The sequence below is a fragment of the Actinia tenebrosa genome, unplaced genomic scaffold (genome assembly GCF_029948245.1).
Source record: "Actinia tenebrosa isolate PJP-AT-01 unplaced genomic scaffold, QUT_ActTen_1.0 PGA_scaffold3__52_contigs__length_22856419, whole genome shotgun sequence".
NCBI classification, from domain to species: Eukaryota; Metazoa; Cnidaria; class Anthozoa; order Actiniaria; family Actiniidae; genus Actinia; species Actinia tenebrosa.
In genome coordinates this window covers 16,600,279-16,615,523 of record NW_028292580.1, presented here as the reverse complement: position 1 = coordinate 16,615,523, position 15,245 = coordinate 16,600,279, and the positions used below count along the sequence as shown (strand labels likewise).

Here is a 15,245-nt window from a genome sequence, read left to right as displayed (position 1 = left end):
AGTGAATCCAATAGCTGACCAGCAAAACCAGGAAAACGCAAACAAAGACTCCCTACATCAGTACCAGGAGAACTTGCGGTAATATTCCTGTTTTACTTAATTTGTCGGGTTTTTTCGATACTTGCCGAGTTTCGTTAATGTTCGTGGCAAGATTAGCTGTTTTATCAAGTTTTAGCTCAACTTTCCTTACGTTGGCAGTAAATTTCCCTTGGTTTGTACGTTTTGTAGTTCTAATAGTAATGTTTGCTAGTCAGTTGTTGGTCATAAGCTAGTTATGCTATATTTTGGTTGCCACAGTCACTTCCACTGGCCGTTCGTTTAATATATTTGCCATTTGTGTTTGGTCATGAACTATTTGGCTCAAAGTTATTCATGGGTTTTTGTCAATGCTTGCTTTTTGGTTTTGTTTTATTGTGCACTCCGTGGTTTTACTTCGTTCATACTTTTGTATCGTGCCCTCTTTCGGTTCCTTGGCCATTTTCTGCTGTTCTGGCTTCGTTAAAATCATTCCTGGGCAATGTTTTGGTTGTCAGATATGTTTGGGTGGGCTTAGTTTTATTCATGACTTTTGATTTTGTATTTTACGCATGCAGTATTTTGCTGTGCGTTTGGTGTTATTTCACGTGCACTTTGTTATGCTGGCTTCGTTAATTAAAAAATCTATTCAGAGCCAGTTATTGTTTGTCATGAGATATTTGGCTTTGCTTTATTCATGACTTTTGTGTTTTACGCATGCTATGTTGGTGTGATTTTACGTATCGATACTGAATTTAATTGAAATAAATTATTGTCATACAGAGCAATCTTCGCACCATTAATATGAACTCATTATTATTAGATAATTAGTAAAAATCGTATGCCCATATGATCATATCTGCTATTTAAATGTCTAATAAAATGAAATGTATAGTTTTATTTCATTTTCTTTTGAAAGCACCCATTTATGGTACTTCGTCTTTCAAACCTAATCAAAACTTTGAAGGGATTGATATGGAGTTTCAAAAGACAAATTTCCTTGAAAATTGGCATAGATAATGCTTGATATCGTTTTTATTAACCCTTCTATTTTGGGGCTGATTCTTGATGTTCTTCGTGTCTTTTTAAAATTCAAAATGTACATGGCACTAGAGCTATCTTTCTAATTTTCAACTTCTAAAACCATAGTCTTTCTCCAAAGTATCCGTAGAATAACTCGTAAAACATATTTTGCAATAACTAGAATTTTTATTACATGCTAAATCAAAACAGAAAGTCGTCTTAATAAGAATATTTTGACCCTTTTATCCATCATCTAACCGTCTTGCAAAGTCTGCACCATTTTGAAAATCGAGCTGGAACGTGACGTCATGAATTGAAACGACAGCGATTTGCCTAGAGACGACCCATCTCTCCTGGGATGGGATTGAACGGCTTTGTTTTCCTTATTATTTATTGGTTTTCTACTATTTGAATTAGTTCAAACAAATTATAGTGAATATGTAGCCAGATTTCTCCATGCGCAGGCAGCAGTTCAAATCATATTATTGTAAAGACCGCTGACAGTGTCACCTTCTGGGCATGCGTATAGCGAGGAAAGCAGCGATCCAAGTGTCCAGTAAACGTGTAAACACCACATGCGGGAAACTCCCCAAGCACGAACTTTCGTACGGCTATTTCTGCTTGGTTTTTATATAGTACAGGGCTTACAAAAGCCATCAGCCAGCCAGCCAGTCAATTAATCAATCAATCTTTATTTTAATGGGGCTAATTAAACCAAAAAACATTGGTTAAGTTTATGCAACTGACACAACCAGTTTTAAAATGGTTGAAATATAATTGGTTGTTATGAGCGATTTACTTTGGGTTACAACAACCATAATATTATTGGTTATTATAAACAATTTTACAATACTGCGGATTTTAACAACCAAAAGTATATGGGTCATTATAATCAATATTTTTAAGGCCAAAGCAATGCAACTGAAACAACCATTTTTTAACTCTTGGATACGCGAAGCGTAGAAAGTAGCGTAGTTATTGTGAGGGGTCTAAAATATGCAAATGTGTCACTCGCTCACTCGTTAAGATGTTAGCAGATCGATAATTAAACGTTTAATGATCGTCTTATGTCATCTGCTTGCGAACGTTACACGACACTAACAAGCATGCACATAGTTTTTATTCAGTATAGACTACATTGACTATTTTTATAAGGAAATGAACTGCTGACATTTCATGTGGGATATTTCTAGCACTGTGCACCCACTGTGCATGCGTACACTCGCACATAGTTTTATGTTCGGATTGTTTATATCAAAAGAATCAAGGAAAGATGCAAGTTGAAGTAAAATAATACTATTAACGCCTAAACTAAAATTCCAATGAGTCAAACCTTTTCTTGCTGATGTGTTAAAGTAAACAGAAACGCTTATGTACAACCGTCAACATATTTAGATTTTTTTCAGAAGACTCGTATTTAGAGCCGGATGCACCAAAATGAATCTCTTAATGACGACCATTTTGATATTGACCATTTTTATCAACCAATAACAGTTTGGTTGAAATAACCATTCAATTTTTTATAACCATTTTTTTTGGTTGTTTCAACCAGGCAATTTTTTACAGTGCGGTATTAAGATTGTGAGATTATGTGAGAAGTAATCTCAAGTCGCACAGTCACCGTGCAATACTATAACAATGATAATACAATATTTCCAGAGTCCAAAGGTATTATGACCAATAATTCTTACAATAACAAAAAAAGAGAAAAAAACATGTAAAATAAAGATATACACGAATTCCGATTGGCTCTTGGTCATGTTTATATGAGGTGAAGTCCAGACAGTTGTGACACATGTCTGGCTATACTTCTAGCATCCTGCAGGACACACTGGACCAACTACGTTGTTGCAAGATCTTTCATGTGTATAGCCATTTGAACATGTGATGTACTGCTTACAGTCAGTTGGGTGTAAATAATCTCCACTAGCTTTGCCTATACAATATTTGCTTGAATCAAATGTTGTCGGTGGTTCAGTGGTGGTCGGTGGTTTAGTGGTTTTCGGTGGTTTAGTGGTGGTCGGTGGCTCAGGGGTGGTCGGTGGTTTAGTGGTGTTCGGTGGTTTAGTGGTGGTCGGTGGCTCAGGGGTGGTCGGGGATTCAGTGGTGGTCGGTGGTTCAGTGGTGGTCGATGGTTCAGTGGTGGTCGGTGGTTCAGAGGTAGTCTGTGGTGTGGTCAGTGGTTCAGAGGTGACCGCTATTCCAGGGGTAATCTGCTGCATTCTATCGGCCGTCAGTATCATTTCCATGTAGATGCTGTTTGATATATTACCTATGTACTGCAATGGCTTTGACCAGCGGGTTTCACCACTCAGCTTACATTTCTTCCCAAGCAAATCATAAGTAAGGCTTCGGCATCTCTTGTCTGTAATGCAGTTTACTAGGCAGGTTGGATAATCTTTGGCTTCCATCTGGTGGTAGGAAGCATTCTCTAGACTCCAACCCCATTGAGACCTCTTAATGAGCTGTCCATCAACAGAAGAGCTATCTGTAATCACCCACAAATAAACAAAGAAGAAACCAATACTTGCTTGTAGTATTTGCATCCAAAGTACTCGGCCTGAAACAGGAAAATGTTTGATATTTTATCTAGTTGTGTTATGCTTTTGTTCAGTACTATGAAAATGAGTGTGACGTCACCTTCTCAACAATAAGGCCCCGTCCACACGTATCCGGAAATTTTTGTATCTGCAAATTTTTTTTTAAGGATACGGGTTGCGTCCACACGTGTCCGCAAATTTTTGTATCCGTATCCGCAAATTTTACGAAAACGGTGTGGACGGTGAAAACGATTCGAATACGCTGCGTGTGGACGCAAACATTTTCGTATCCGCAAAAAATAATTTGCGGATACAAAAATTTCCGGATACGTGTGGACGCGGACTAACATCGTTCTTGACGTTTCTCGTTGGTTTGCATTTTGTGATCAAAATATCTGCGAGTTTCATAGTTACTAAGAATTGAAGAAAAGATGCAAAACAATTGATCCTGAAGTCCCGCCCATATAAAAATGCGTTAAAATATAATACTTTCCACTGGAATATCTTTACAGGGCTTATTTACTGTAAATTTTGTGTCTCGTTATGGCTAGTGTTAAGTATTAAAATTTAAAACAAATACACTCAAAATCCTGCGGTGATGTCATAGTCAGTAACAAATTGGAAGTATAAACCTTCATAACTTGAAGACACAACATTCAATAAAAGAAATATTTCACCATTCAACTATTCACTTTATGTAGAATCAATACTGAAAGTATTGTATCAGGGGTAAGGTGTACTTCAATTAAATATCATTTCATTGAAGTTTCACTAAAATTAAATTTCGGATGATTTCAATTAAAATATTTCCTTACATGAAAAATAATTTTTGAGTATATTTGCGACATTTAAGAAGTAAAATTCGAAAATGGCGAATGTTGGCATAAATTGTTCGAATGGAATTCGTGGTATTTCATTGCAATTATCTCTATACAAGTGTGAAGAACTCTTTAATTAATTCCTCAAATATTTTGAAATATTTGAAATTAAGGAATTTAAACACTCCAAGTTTTGAAATTAAGAAGTTTTAGCAGTGAAAATCCTAATTTCAGACACAGAGACTCGGAGTTCGTATGTTTATGAAAATTGCGGTAAGCTAGTTGAGAAAAGTTAGATCCCTAAACTAGCAGTCAAATCCCCCCCAAAAAAACAACTCTAAAATACAATTTTGACAAAATTAGATTAAGAGTGCGATAACACAAATTCCAGGACTCGGTATGGTACTGAAATGTGAATAGAGTTACTTATTGGTTATCCTCCAAACGTCAAAATATTTTTCTCCGGGTTTGACTCTGGTTTTTCCTCCCTCGCTATCTCGGTAGCATTATCGTTAGATTGTAAGTTTTTTAATTAAGGGAAAAAAGCTATGCCTACCTGAGAGAGAGTTCATTTCATGGCTTGATTTTTGACTCGTTTCAAAAGGAACTAGCAGTTTTCCGCTTGTTTGTGGTGTTAGATCATGAACTGAAGCAAGTTGGCAGATGTTGTCTTCACAAAGTTAAAGTGTCAACGTATATAATAAGAGTTATTTGTCAAATCTGATTGGCTGAGAGCAAACGTACGAGAAGGAGATGGGACGTCAAACTTTTTAAGGCAGTGTTATATAATCCGTTACAGCCCCCACCTCGTACCCACCCCCCTCATTCAATCCCATCCTAAAAAAATAACTGTGCAACTTCTCTCAAAAATAAGTTTCTAAAGGAAGTATAATTAATATGACGAGAGGGTGTGCATGAAGATGTTAATGAGTCCCTAAATTTTCTGAAATATATAAAGGGGGGCTTTTCGTTTTGGGAATGGTAAATAAAGGGAGTCCTGGTAATGCCCTATTGTCATATTAAATGAAACTTCCCTAAAATCTTAATAAATAAACACTCGACTGCAATTGGATCCTTTACTAGGACCCTAGTGAAAATCACTTCTTTTGTGATCTGGGCTTCCTCTTTAAAGATTAACGTTATTGAGCAAGGGGTTAGGGCCGGGTGAAAATATTAATCTAAGTAAGAAATAATGCCCTTCACAAAAAAAAAAAAAAAAAAAAACTCATACTATTGATATCACTGAGTAGGTATACTATTATTGGATGAATTGTATACTAAATAGCAAGCAAAAAATAAGAGAAAATGTATGGGCTTTGAGAACAGCGTCCCCAAAACACATACATTTTCTCGTCTTATTTTTACGATTTGTTTAACGCCTGTTAATGAGTCAGTATTTGCCCAAACTTTTTCAAACTCGATAAACGTAATAACCTTAGAGTGATCTTTCATGTGATGGGGTTTATTCTTTAAATAGAAGTAATTTCTACACTAGGCCATAGTCTCTTCCTCAATTTTGGAAAGGGCATTAACGTAACGTACTGTATGTTGGCACCTAGCCTTAGAAACTGGTCCCAAAGTGTTCTTCATTAAACTCTTATTATTTTGCCACCTTTCGATCGAAAAGGAAATTGTCACCAAGTGATAAGATTTACGTTTAAAAGTTCAAGCCGCGAAACCGTTGTCCAAACACTTAAGCTTTCTGATAAGATTTCGAAAGAACGCTTATCCATTATTAATGCAGTGTAGAAAGTACAGGAATTAATATGCTCAGCGTGCCTTATTTACTTCTGTTCATCAGGAACCCAGTCGCAATACTTTGTTCATCATAATAGATTATTTTCAAGATTTTTTTTTCTTTTTTTTTTTTTTGTCGGCCACATGTTTTTCGTCTCCGTTGTGCTTAAAAAGCTAAACGTTTTCAAGTTAAGTAAATTAAAACAAAGTAATTATGGTTAGCTTACTATATCGGGCTAGTTTTATTCTCTTTTATTTAACATTAGAATTTTCAAGTTTTCCATTAGAAACAGTTGGAGGCAGACTAAACTAGGGAACAACCTTTAAGGTTTCGTTTGGTGATTGATTTGTCATTATTAAACAAACTATTGAGAAGACAAAACAGTGGAAAAGAATTCACATGTCTTCGTTTTTGAAAAAGGGTTCCGAAAGAACTGCTTTAACTTCAAGAGATGTTTATTATTTCGTGGCAAAATACGAACAGAATTGCTTGAAAGGATCCAAGGAACTAGGTAAGCATTTATACAATGAAAACAATGTTACTTTTCCAGAGTATTCTAAGCTAAATCAGCGTTGTTAAGAGCCAATTAGATAGCGAAGAAAATTTAAGTTTGAATACAATTCCCGGACTCGCTCTGTTAGTCTGTGTGTGTCATGAGATTTGAGTTGAGTTTGTCCAAAAATCAACTTCTATATTCAAATCGACAGAATCGACATAAAACTATATATATACTGAGTTTAATTAGAATGAAATATTCTCATAAAGAGCAATAATAAAATAAATAAATAAATCACTTTTATTTAAGTGTCTAGTCGTTCTGGCATTAATTGGGGACACTTTTCGCTCACACGCACTACCACTACATTAAATGTTCTATGCACACAACGCTCAACTCACATGTTGATTTTTACGGAGGGAGGAAGCAGCGCAGCCTTAATATGAACTCATTATTATCAAATAGTTATTACAGTCGCATGCCAATATTTGATCTGTTATTTAAATGTCTACTATTAAAATTAAGTGTATATTTTTATTTCATTTTCTTTTGAAAGCACCCATTTATCGTATACTTCGTCTCTCAAACCCAATCAAAACTTTGAAGGGATTGATATGGAGTTTCAAAAGACCAATTCCCTTGAAAATTGGCATAGATGATGCTTAATATCGTCTTTATTAACCTTCCTATTTTGGGGCTGATTCTTGATTTTCTTCGTGTCTTTTTACAATTCAAAATGTACACGGCACTAGAGCTATCTTTCTAATTTTCAACTTTTAAAACCATAGTCTTTCTCCAAGGTATCCATAGAATAATTTATTTATTTATTGTATTTATTGTTAAATCAAGACAGAAAGTTGTCGTAATAAAAATATTTTGACCCTTTTATCCGTCACCTATCTGTTTTCAAAGTCGGCTCCATTTTGAAAATCGAGCTGCAACGTGACGTCATAAATTGAAACAGCGATTTGCCTAGAGACGACCCCTCTCTCCTGGGATGAATATTGATTTTCCTAACTTTTATTTCACACGAAATTCAATCTATTTATTTCTCAATTTTTGTCTCAGACCAAAAGATATTACATTGCTATGAGAACGAAAAAATCAACGCCAAATCAGCCAATGATATATCAGAATACTCTGACGATAGTTTTGACGACGAAAGGGACTGTGAACTGCAAAGCGTAATGACGTATCATTCAGATTTTGTGGATGATTCCAGATCACATACAGAAGAGAAGCGAACAAACAAAGGTAAATATTATCAAAATAAATGCAAGAAACTGAACCTAGAATACGAATACCAAAATACTTCGGGAAAGTATAAAAATAGCGAGCTAACAAATACAATAGTCCTCTTTAGTTTGAGAAAAATGGCCGTGAACTATTGATGTTAGTGTTGAAGCAGGAGGGAGGAGACTTGACTAACTTCAAGCATAAGAATTGAAAGTTATAAATATCTTATTGCTTTTTGTTCGTGAATAGGCAGAAGAAAGGAGACTTGACTAACTTCAAGCATAAGAATTGAAAGTTATAAATATTTTATTTCTTTCCGTTCGTGAATAATCACTGAAATCACACAAACATATAAAATAATATTTTATATTTTAAAAGATCTTGATAGTAAACTTCACGAAAACCATGCAGCAGCTTGAACCTATAATGTTATTTATTTATTTTACTTATTTATAGCGTTTTGATTATGTTCACTGGTTTCACAATAATTTATCTTCTATCTATGGGTCTAAAGAATGATCATTATGTCCATAGATTTGCTTGTAAGAGTACAAGAAAACGTCACACAGATCGATAACATAAAAGAAACAGAAACAGGAACAGAGGTCGCTCTTGGTAAGCTGGATTTTAACCAGCACATAAACGACCAATATAAAGTGATTGGTAAAATTCTGCAGCACGATAACTTATCTGAAGAAACAAAAGGCGATTCCTCACAAGTAGAAGAGGTGTTTCAGGGTGAGAAGGAAAACACAGTTTTTAAGTTTAAACAAGAGGGTGAGTTAGTTCTTTAGTAGTGACTGATAAAAGATAGACGTAAAAAGCATAAAAATCCTGGTTTTCAAAATAGGAAACATATTATTATTATTGCAGTGTATATATATATATATATATATATATTTATTCACTATTTATTGATTTATTCTATATTGTAAGAGCATTGAGATATTATGTAATGCGCTAGAATAAAATTATTATCATTATTATCATTACAGAAACCCAAAAATTATGAATATATCGAGAAATTATGGGATTGGAGTTGATATTAAAGATACGCGCGGGAATTTGGGACCAGATGTTTCGCTTCTCTCAGCTTGAAACGAATTATTACCCCATCAGAAAAAAAATTTGTTCGTAACTCAATATTTCCTAGTTCCCGGTTTTCAACTAGATAAAAAACAGCTTTTACTCAAAAATAAAGTAAATGAAACTTATCCACAGAAAGATTCACCTAATATTTTATAGAATAGTATTTTTCGTTGTTATTGGCGGAACACATTTCGTTTTAACAAGGGATGATAGAAAATCATTGGAAATTTTCGCTGTGACAAACAATGCATTGCGTACCTAGATTTCCAAATCTAATGGCAGGGTTCGTGCTGCATTTTCGTTTCAGTGGCGGATCCAGGGGGGGTTCGAAGGGTTCCACGGAACCCCCCTTGAAGGTTTGATCTTTTAGGTAATAGAAATATGTCTTATATAAATTTTGCTTAAAAGTATCCACAAGGATAATGTTGAACACGAAATGATAAATATTTGCTCTTATAATGTTTAATTTACCTTTAAGTTCCGTTCCTAGATAGTAAATTAGGTGATTAGAGCCAATTTTTTTGTCAGACATCGACTAAACAAAAGAGAATTATACACAGTTTAAGAAACGGAACCCCCCTTTGAAAAATCCTGGATCCGCCACTGCGTTTCAAAATTCAAGGACAATTTTTAAGCACTTTTCAAGCACAAAAATTCGATTTTCAAGGACAAAGCTTTTTGTATTAGAACGTGGTTTAAACATTGATTAAATGTTACAGTGCAGCTAATTCAGCCGGGGTCACGTCCACCAATAATAAAAACGATCATGACACGCAACCAACCAGCAAACAAGCAACCAGAAACTCTTCAATCAATTTTAATCGTTATTTATTTTAAAAGGAAAGTTAGAAATAGCATAAATTTTGCATTAAATTCAAGGAGTATTCCAGGAGTATGGCTTTTTCCCTTTTTTTCAAGGGCTTTTCAAGTGCCCTTAAAAACGTGTTTTCAATTCAAGGACTTTTCAAGGATTTCAAGGAGTAGCACGAACCCCGTAATGGGATTCGGAAGGAAGTGTACATAAAAGGGTCTGATCGTGTAAAAACTGAGAAAACGAAACGAAACGAAACGGAAGGACTTAGAACAGGAGAAGAGAAGGTGACTGAGTTATAAACGGATCAATCTTTTCAGTAATTTGTAAAGGTGTAAACAATAAACCAATGACTTAATTTCTAGTAAATTTAAAAGAGGAAAATTAATTATTTCCTTCAATGTCATCGGGATAGGGTATTTGCCTAAATTTTTATAATTATTTCGTCCTGATTGCAATTATTACAATTATTTAGAGTGCTACTACAAAAAGTTAAATTGGACACGTCAAGAGCTCAAGAAGCGACATCATCATTACTTTTATCTATAGCTTTCAAAACTAATGCTGCTAAATGAGCTTTGAAAGGCGGCAAAGCCGTGAAAAATGAATACCTTCCAATTTGATTACACCTTTCAAATCGCCAGTTTACACTGATTCTTCTTAAATGGATCTCTGGTTACTAAGGACAAAATTTTGAGACACTTCTGTTCAAGGCTACTGGACGGACGATGTCCCCTTAAGGAAATAAGGAAATGATTTGTCCTTCAGCATGCATGAGCTAGGTCATCCATCCTGTTAACCATGTCTAATGTATTTGAGCATAGCAGATAAGTTAAAGTTGTAACACGATTTAAGCTCACGATGGCCAGAGTTTCACTATCACCTGTCTTGTATTAAGCCTCATTCAATCTCAAAATAGATTCACACCAGCCCATTAAGACGACAGTTCGGTTTCTCTTTCATTCCCTTGTCTATAATATGCATTTGTGCCCAAATAGCTGGCCTTTAGGTAATAACAACCAGATAATTTAGTGCATTCAAAATTTTGGGACGTACAGTGCGAACATTACTGATACTCTCGCTTACAGTAAGTGTTGATTTTTTGGTAAATTCTAACGATTGCTGATTTGTTTTTGTTTTGGAAGGTTTTTCCTTGCGCTGTTCTTTGGGAACATTCCATCCTTATCGTAGAAATTTCGCTTAATGTGCATGGTCTCATTCATAATTCAAGATAATTATATAAACGTCCCTAATGACGGAAATATTCCAGTTTTGCTTCTTTCCTAGCTCCCGGAAGAAGTCGAATTATCCTATCTGCATCATAGAATATTTTGAATATTTTGAATATCTTGAGGTGCCCGAAGACAGCCCAATTTAGATATCTATGATAATACGAGCGAATAGAAAATCATCATAAGATATCTCTATATACGATACTATAGCGGATTATTTTATTCTTTTGCCTTTTGCAGACAAGCGAATAGTTTCAAATGACTTAAGCCAACGAAAGACAAGAATCACATCTTCAAGAAAAGGTAATTATAATCACGACAGAATCGCTGACTCGAAAAATCCGGGTACCAACCAAAGGAATAGCTTCACAGTTCCCTGTGCCATCTTGAAAGGTAACTGTGCCTGTACATTGAACCGAGAACGGTGGTGAATTAACTTGAAGTGATAGAGACATGTGAAAAAAAGGTGTAGGTCTCTACTATTGCAAGGTCAACACGGTTATCGCTTCGATGCAAAGGTACAGTAACCTTTCAAGATGACGCAGAAAACTGTGAAGGGGACTATTGGCTAGTTTTTCCACTTTGTTTTTAGCCAAAGGATTTTGACCGCGAAAGACTCTTGTCCTTCTGACAACCAAAGGAGATCCTAAGAAACGCGAAAAACAGCAAGAAATGGAGAATGCAGTCAAAGAAATATTGAGACGAGGAGAAAACAAGATCAACGAGTTGAGGGTACGGGCTCAAAACCTTCGTTTGGATTCAGAAGAGTTAAGGTAAGATATACTACCGCTACTGCTACTACTACTACTACAGCTACAGCTACAGCATCTGCTCCTGCTCCTGCTCCTGCTCCTGCTCCTTCATTCATTCATTCATTCATTCATTCATTCATTTATCCATTCATTTTGTTTGAGAATTGCTGCAAAAGGATCTATATTCAAACCTGGTTAGACAAGCAAAACAGATATAATATTAACTCGTGTTACATTCATAGGGACGAAAATAGAGCCTTAAAAAAGCTACAAAGATTGCAAGGGAAAGAGGTGGCTGACATGGAAAGATTCGTTCACATGACAACCACAACAGCGAGGGACATCAGAAAGGACGTTAGAGATGCCGAAGAGTCTTCTTTTAGTATTGATACCTCACTTAGGTAAGCGTATTTTATCTCTCAATCTGTCTGTCTTTCTGAGTGCAGTCTGTCTGTCTGTCTGTCTGTCTGTCTGTCTGACTGTCTGTCTGACTGTCTGTCTGTCTGTCTGTCTGTCTGTCTGATTATCTGATGATGATCCTAGCAAGCTTGTGGTGTTCCGCAAGAAATAGTTTTGGGTCCTGTATTTTTGTTTTGTTTGGATTCTCTCACGGCTGCTGTCTGCCTGTCTATCTGTCTGCCTGTCTATCTATCTATCTGCCTGTCTATCAATCTGTCTGCCTGTCTATATGACGGTCCATCCGTTCGACTGCTCTCTGTCTGTCTCTCTTTCTGAACATAGGAAGAAAAATAAAGAGATTCGACAACTTCGACGAAATGTGAGCGATACGAGAAGTTGATAGATATGGACCATAAGATGCCTGGAGTATCCGAACTGGAGGAGAGACTGGATCTGGCAGAGAAATGTCTCCAAGATAAAGATAAAGAAATTGAAGTAAGTAAAAGATGAGCTCTGCGTCAGTGTCAGCGGAATCGATGAATTGATCATAGAGCCATCGAATTTAATCTAATTGGTGCCCACCCCACCCCCTCCACTTGTAGTAGTGTCACGTGAGAGCTATGTGGCCTGGGGCGAAAACGAACAGAAAGAGAGAGCTGTCATCAAAGTCCAAAATACGTGTACACAATGTGCAGGACCTCATTCTTAGACTATGTATGGTACATTACAATCTTTCGCTGAAGCAACTTCGCATTGTAACTGGATCTGTGCCCCCTGAAAATAAATACTTCTCAGTTCTCTCAAAACAATTACAACATCTTTTTTTACACTATTATAAGACATTGAACGAGAAGGTCAAGATTCAAGAAAAGAAAACAATCCAAGTGAGAAAAAAGGACAGAGAAAATTTGCCCAGCTCGATGAAGAAGTTGATGGAACATTACAAGAATGCGAAGACCTGAAGCAAAGACTAAAGGTACGGATGATTGTAGCTCTATACACACGGAACCCAATTTAGATAAAAGAACCGACAGAACTAAAATTGGAAAAATTCCCTCCAATTGAAAAAACAAGCAAAAATAAAGTGCGATATTTTTGTGCGCAATTTGGTAAGACTGCCGGGTAAGGCCCCCAAACTTTTCCCAAACAAAATTGTCGTTCGTTTGCGTAGCCATCAACTCCATATTCTTATTTTTCAAGCTTACCTTGTTGAGAAGTGAATGTAGTTTTCTTTTTGGTGGGTTTCCAGGCATTTTAAAGCTTTAAATGTCGAAAATATTAATCAGAACTTTCAGATATCATAGCGAAGAATCATTGTCCACCATCTTGGATTTAGCTTAGAGTCCTGGCCTTTGACAAAGGAAGCCCAACGCATTGAAAAAAGAAAACTCTAGCCCCGCGCAATCCCACTCTCTTCCGACCAAAATCAAAGTTTGTGTATCTAAGAAACACGATTATTGAACTCCTGTAAAATTACAAATCTAGATGCCATAGAATCTTGGTCGAGTTACAGTGACCATACACGTCCACGATTAATGGACGTATATATCATCGAGAGAAGCAATTGCACCACCAAAGGCTTTATGAATTATTAAACAAGATGGCTATACTTCATTTGCAACGATTGATACTATGAATCCTGTTTGCCTGGTTACAAACGTATGTTTTTTTCTATACTGATTACATCATGATAGCGACATTTCATATGTCTAAACTCGTGGACCCAAAAATCTTTTTCATTCGATTCTTCCTCCCTTCCTTCCTCCCTCCCTCCCTCCCTCCTCCCTCCTCCCTTCCTTCCTCCCTTCCTCACCTTCCTCCCTTCCTTCCTTCCTTCCTTCCTTCCTTTCCTTCCTTCCGCTCTTTCCTTCCTCCTCCTCCTCCCTCCCTTCCTCCCTCCCTTCCTTTCTTCCCTTCCTCCCTTTCCTTCCTTCCTTCCTCCTTCCTTCCTTCCTTCCTTCTTCCTTCCTTTTTTTCTTTTGTTTGTTCTTTTTTTTTTTTTGTTTCCCCATCTAGATCCATTCTAGTCCCTTTCCTTTTCTTCCTTGCTTTCTTTTTCTGTAGATTTTTTCCATTCAGTCTTAAGGCTCCTTTTCTCTCTTTCTTACCTTCACAGGACGCAGAACCTAAGATCAGTATGAACAATATATACAGTCGAAATCAACGAACATCATTCTTTGCCCGCCCCACAATGCTACCCGCTCTACCCATGGCACCCCCTGTCCTCCACAAACCACGAGAGTAAAGTAAGAAATGGTTGGACGATCACAATAATTAACACTGAGGAAATGGGGGGGGGGGGGGTGGGGAACTGCTAGTCCTCATTTTGACTCAGCCAATGAACGAAAGACGACGAAGAAAGAAGAACTAAATACGAACGAACGAACGATCAATAATTAAATGAACGCATGAATAAATCAATAAACGGAAGAAACGAAAGAACAAAAACTGAGGATCAATGAATGACCGAACGAATAAACGAATAATAATAAACGTATCCGATGAACGAATTCAAATAATCAAACGAATTAAATAATGATCTAATGAACGACGAATATTATTAAATAACTAATTAACAACACTCTCTACTTAACTAAGTTACCAACTGTCACACCTGATTCACTTATTCAGGCCTGCTCCCTTCCAGCTGACTTACCCCCCCTCCGAAATATCGGTGGTGCATTATCAACTTATGAATCAACATGATTAAAATCATCTGGGAATACTTTCCGATGATACTAATTGCGGCTGCGGAGGAGACGTGACCAACAGAACATCCGAGTTGTAACGGACTTGATAACCGGATCAAGTTGATCATATACTAGAGCACATAACGAACGAGCAAGTAAGGGATTATGACTAAACGATTCAAAACAGCAGATAAATAGAATGTAAAGTTTTTGCAACCCAGTAGGCGAATGATGCTTGCCGTAGAAAAATGGAGCCTGGCACATCACTACAAATGATAATCTATTTACAAATTCTTTTTCAATTTTTTTTTCAAACTAGATAATTTATTTACGAACTTACAGGATTCAGTGAATTATTTTTCTTTGGTGGGGTTGGGGAGACACATAACCACATCTGTTAATTTGT

The 15,245-nt window shown here is 36.4% G+C and overlaps 2 protein-coding genes and 1 long non-coding RNA gene across 3 annotated transcripts; 2 read left to right on the top strand and 1 right to left on the bottom strand.

The window, feature by feature from the left end:
• Positions 1-2,141: 2,141 nt before the first annotated feature.
• LOC116287143 (uncharacterized) lies at positions 2,142-5,047 on the bottom strand. The gene is made up of 2 exons (XM_031693781.2): positions 4,953-5,047; positions 2,142-3,598 (listed from the first exon to the last, which is right to left on the bottom strand). Exons 1-2 carry the CDS (start codon positions 4,966-4,968, stop codon positions 2,850-2,852), a joined length of 765 nt encoding a protein of 254 aa, XP_031549641.2. The 5' UTR covers positions 4,969-5,047; the 3' UTR covers positions 2,142-2,849.
• A 3,378-nt stretch (positions 5,048-8,425) lies between these two features.
• Positions 8,426-12,549, top strand: LOC148908751 (uncharacterized). Its single transcript, XM_089035959.1, has 5 exons — positions 8,426-8,643; positions 11,239-11,301; positions 11,591-11,771; positions 11,993-12,151; positions 12,492-12,549. The coding sequence occupies exons 3-5, from the start codon at positions 11,671-11,673 to the stop codon at positions 12,547-12,549; spliced, it is 318 nt and encodes a 105-aa protein (XP_088892085.1). The 5' UTR covers positions 8,426-8,643; positions 11,239-11,301; positions 11,591-11,670.
• Positions 12,535-13,175, top strand: LOC148908750 (uncharacterized). Its single transcript, XR_016120884.1, has 2 exons — positions 12,535-12,644; positions 12,989-13,175. It is a non-coding gene; the product is annotated as an uncharacterized LOC148908750 (long non-coding RNA).
• The last annotated feature ends 2,070 nt before the right edge of the window (positions 13,176-15,245 follow it).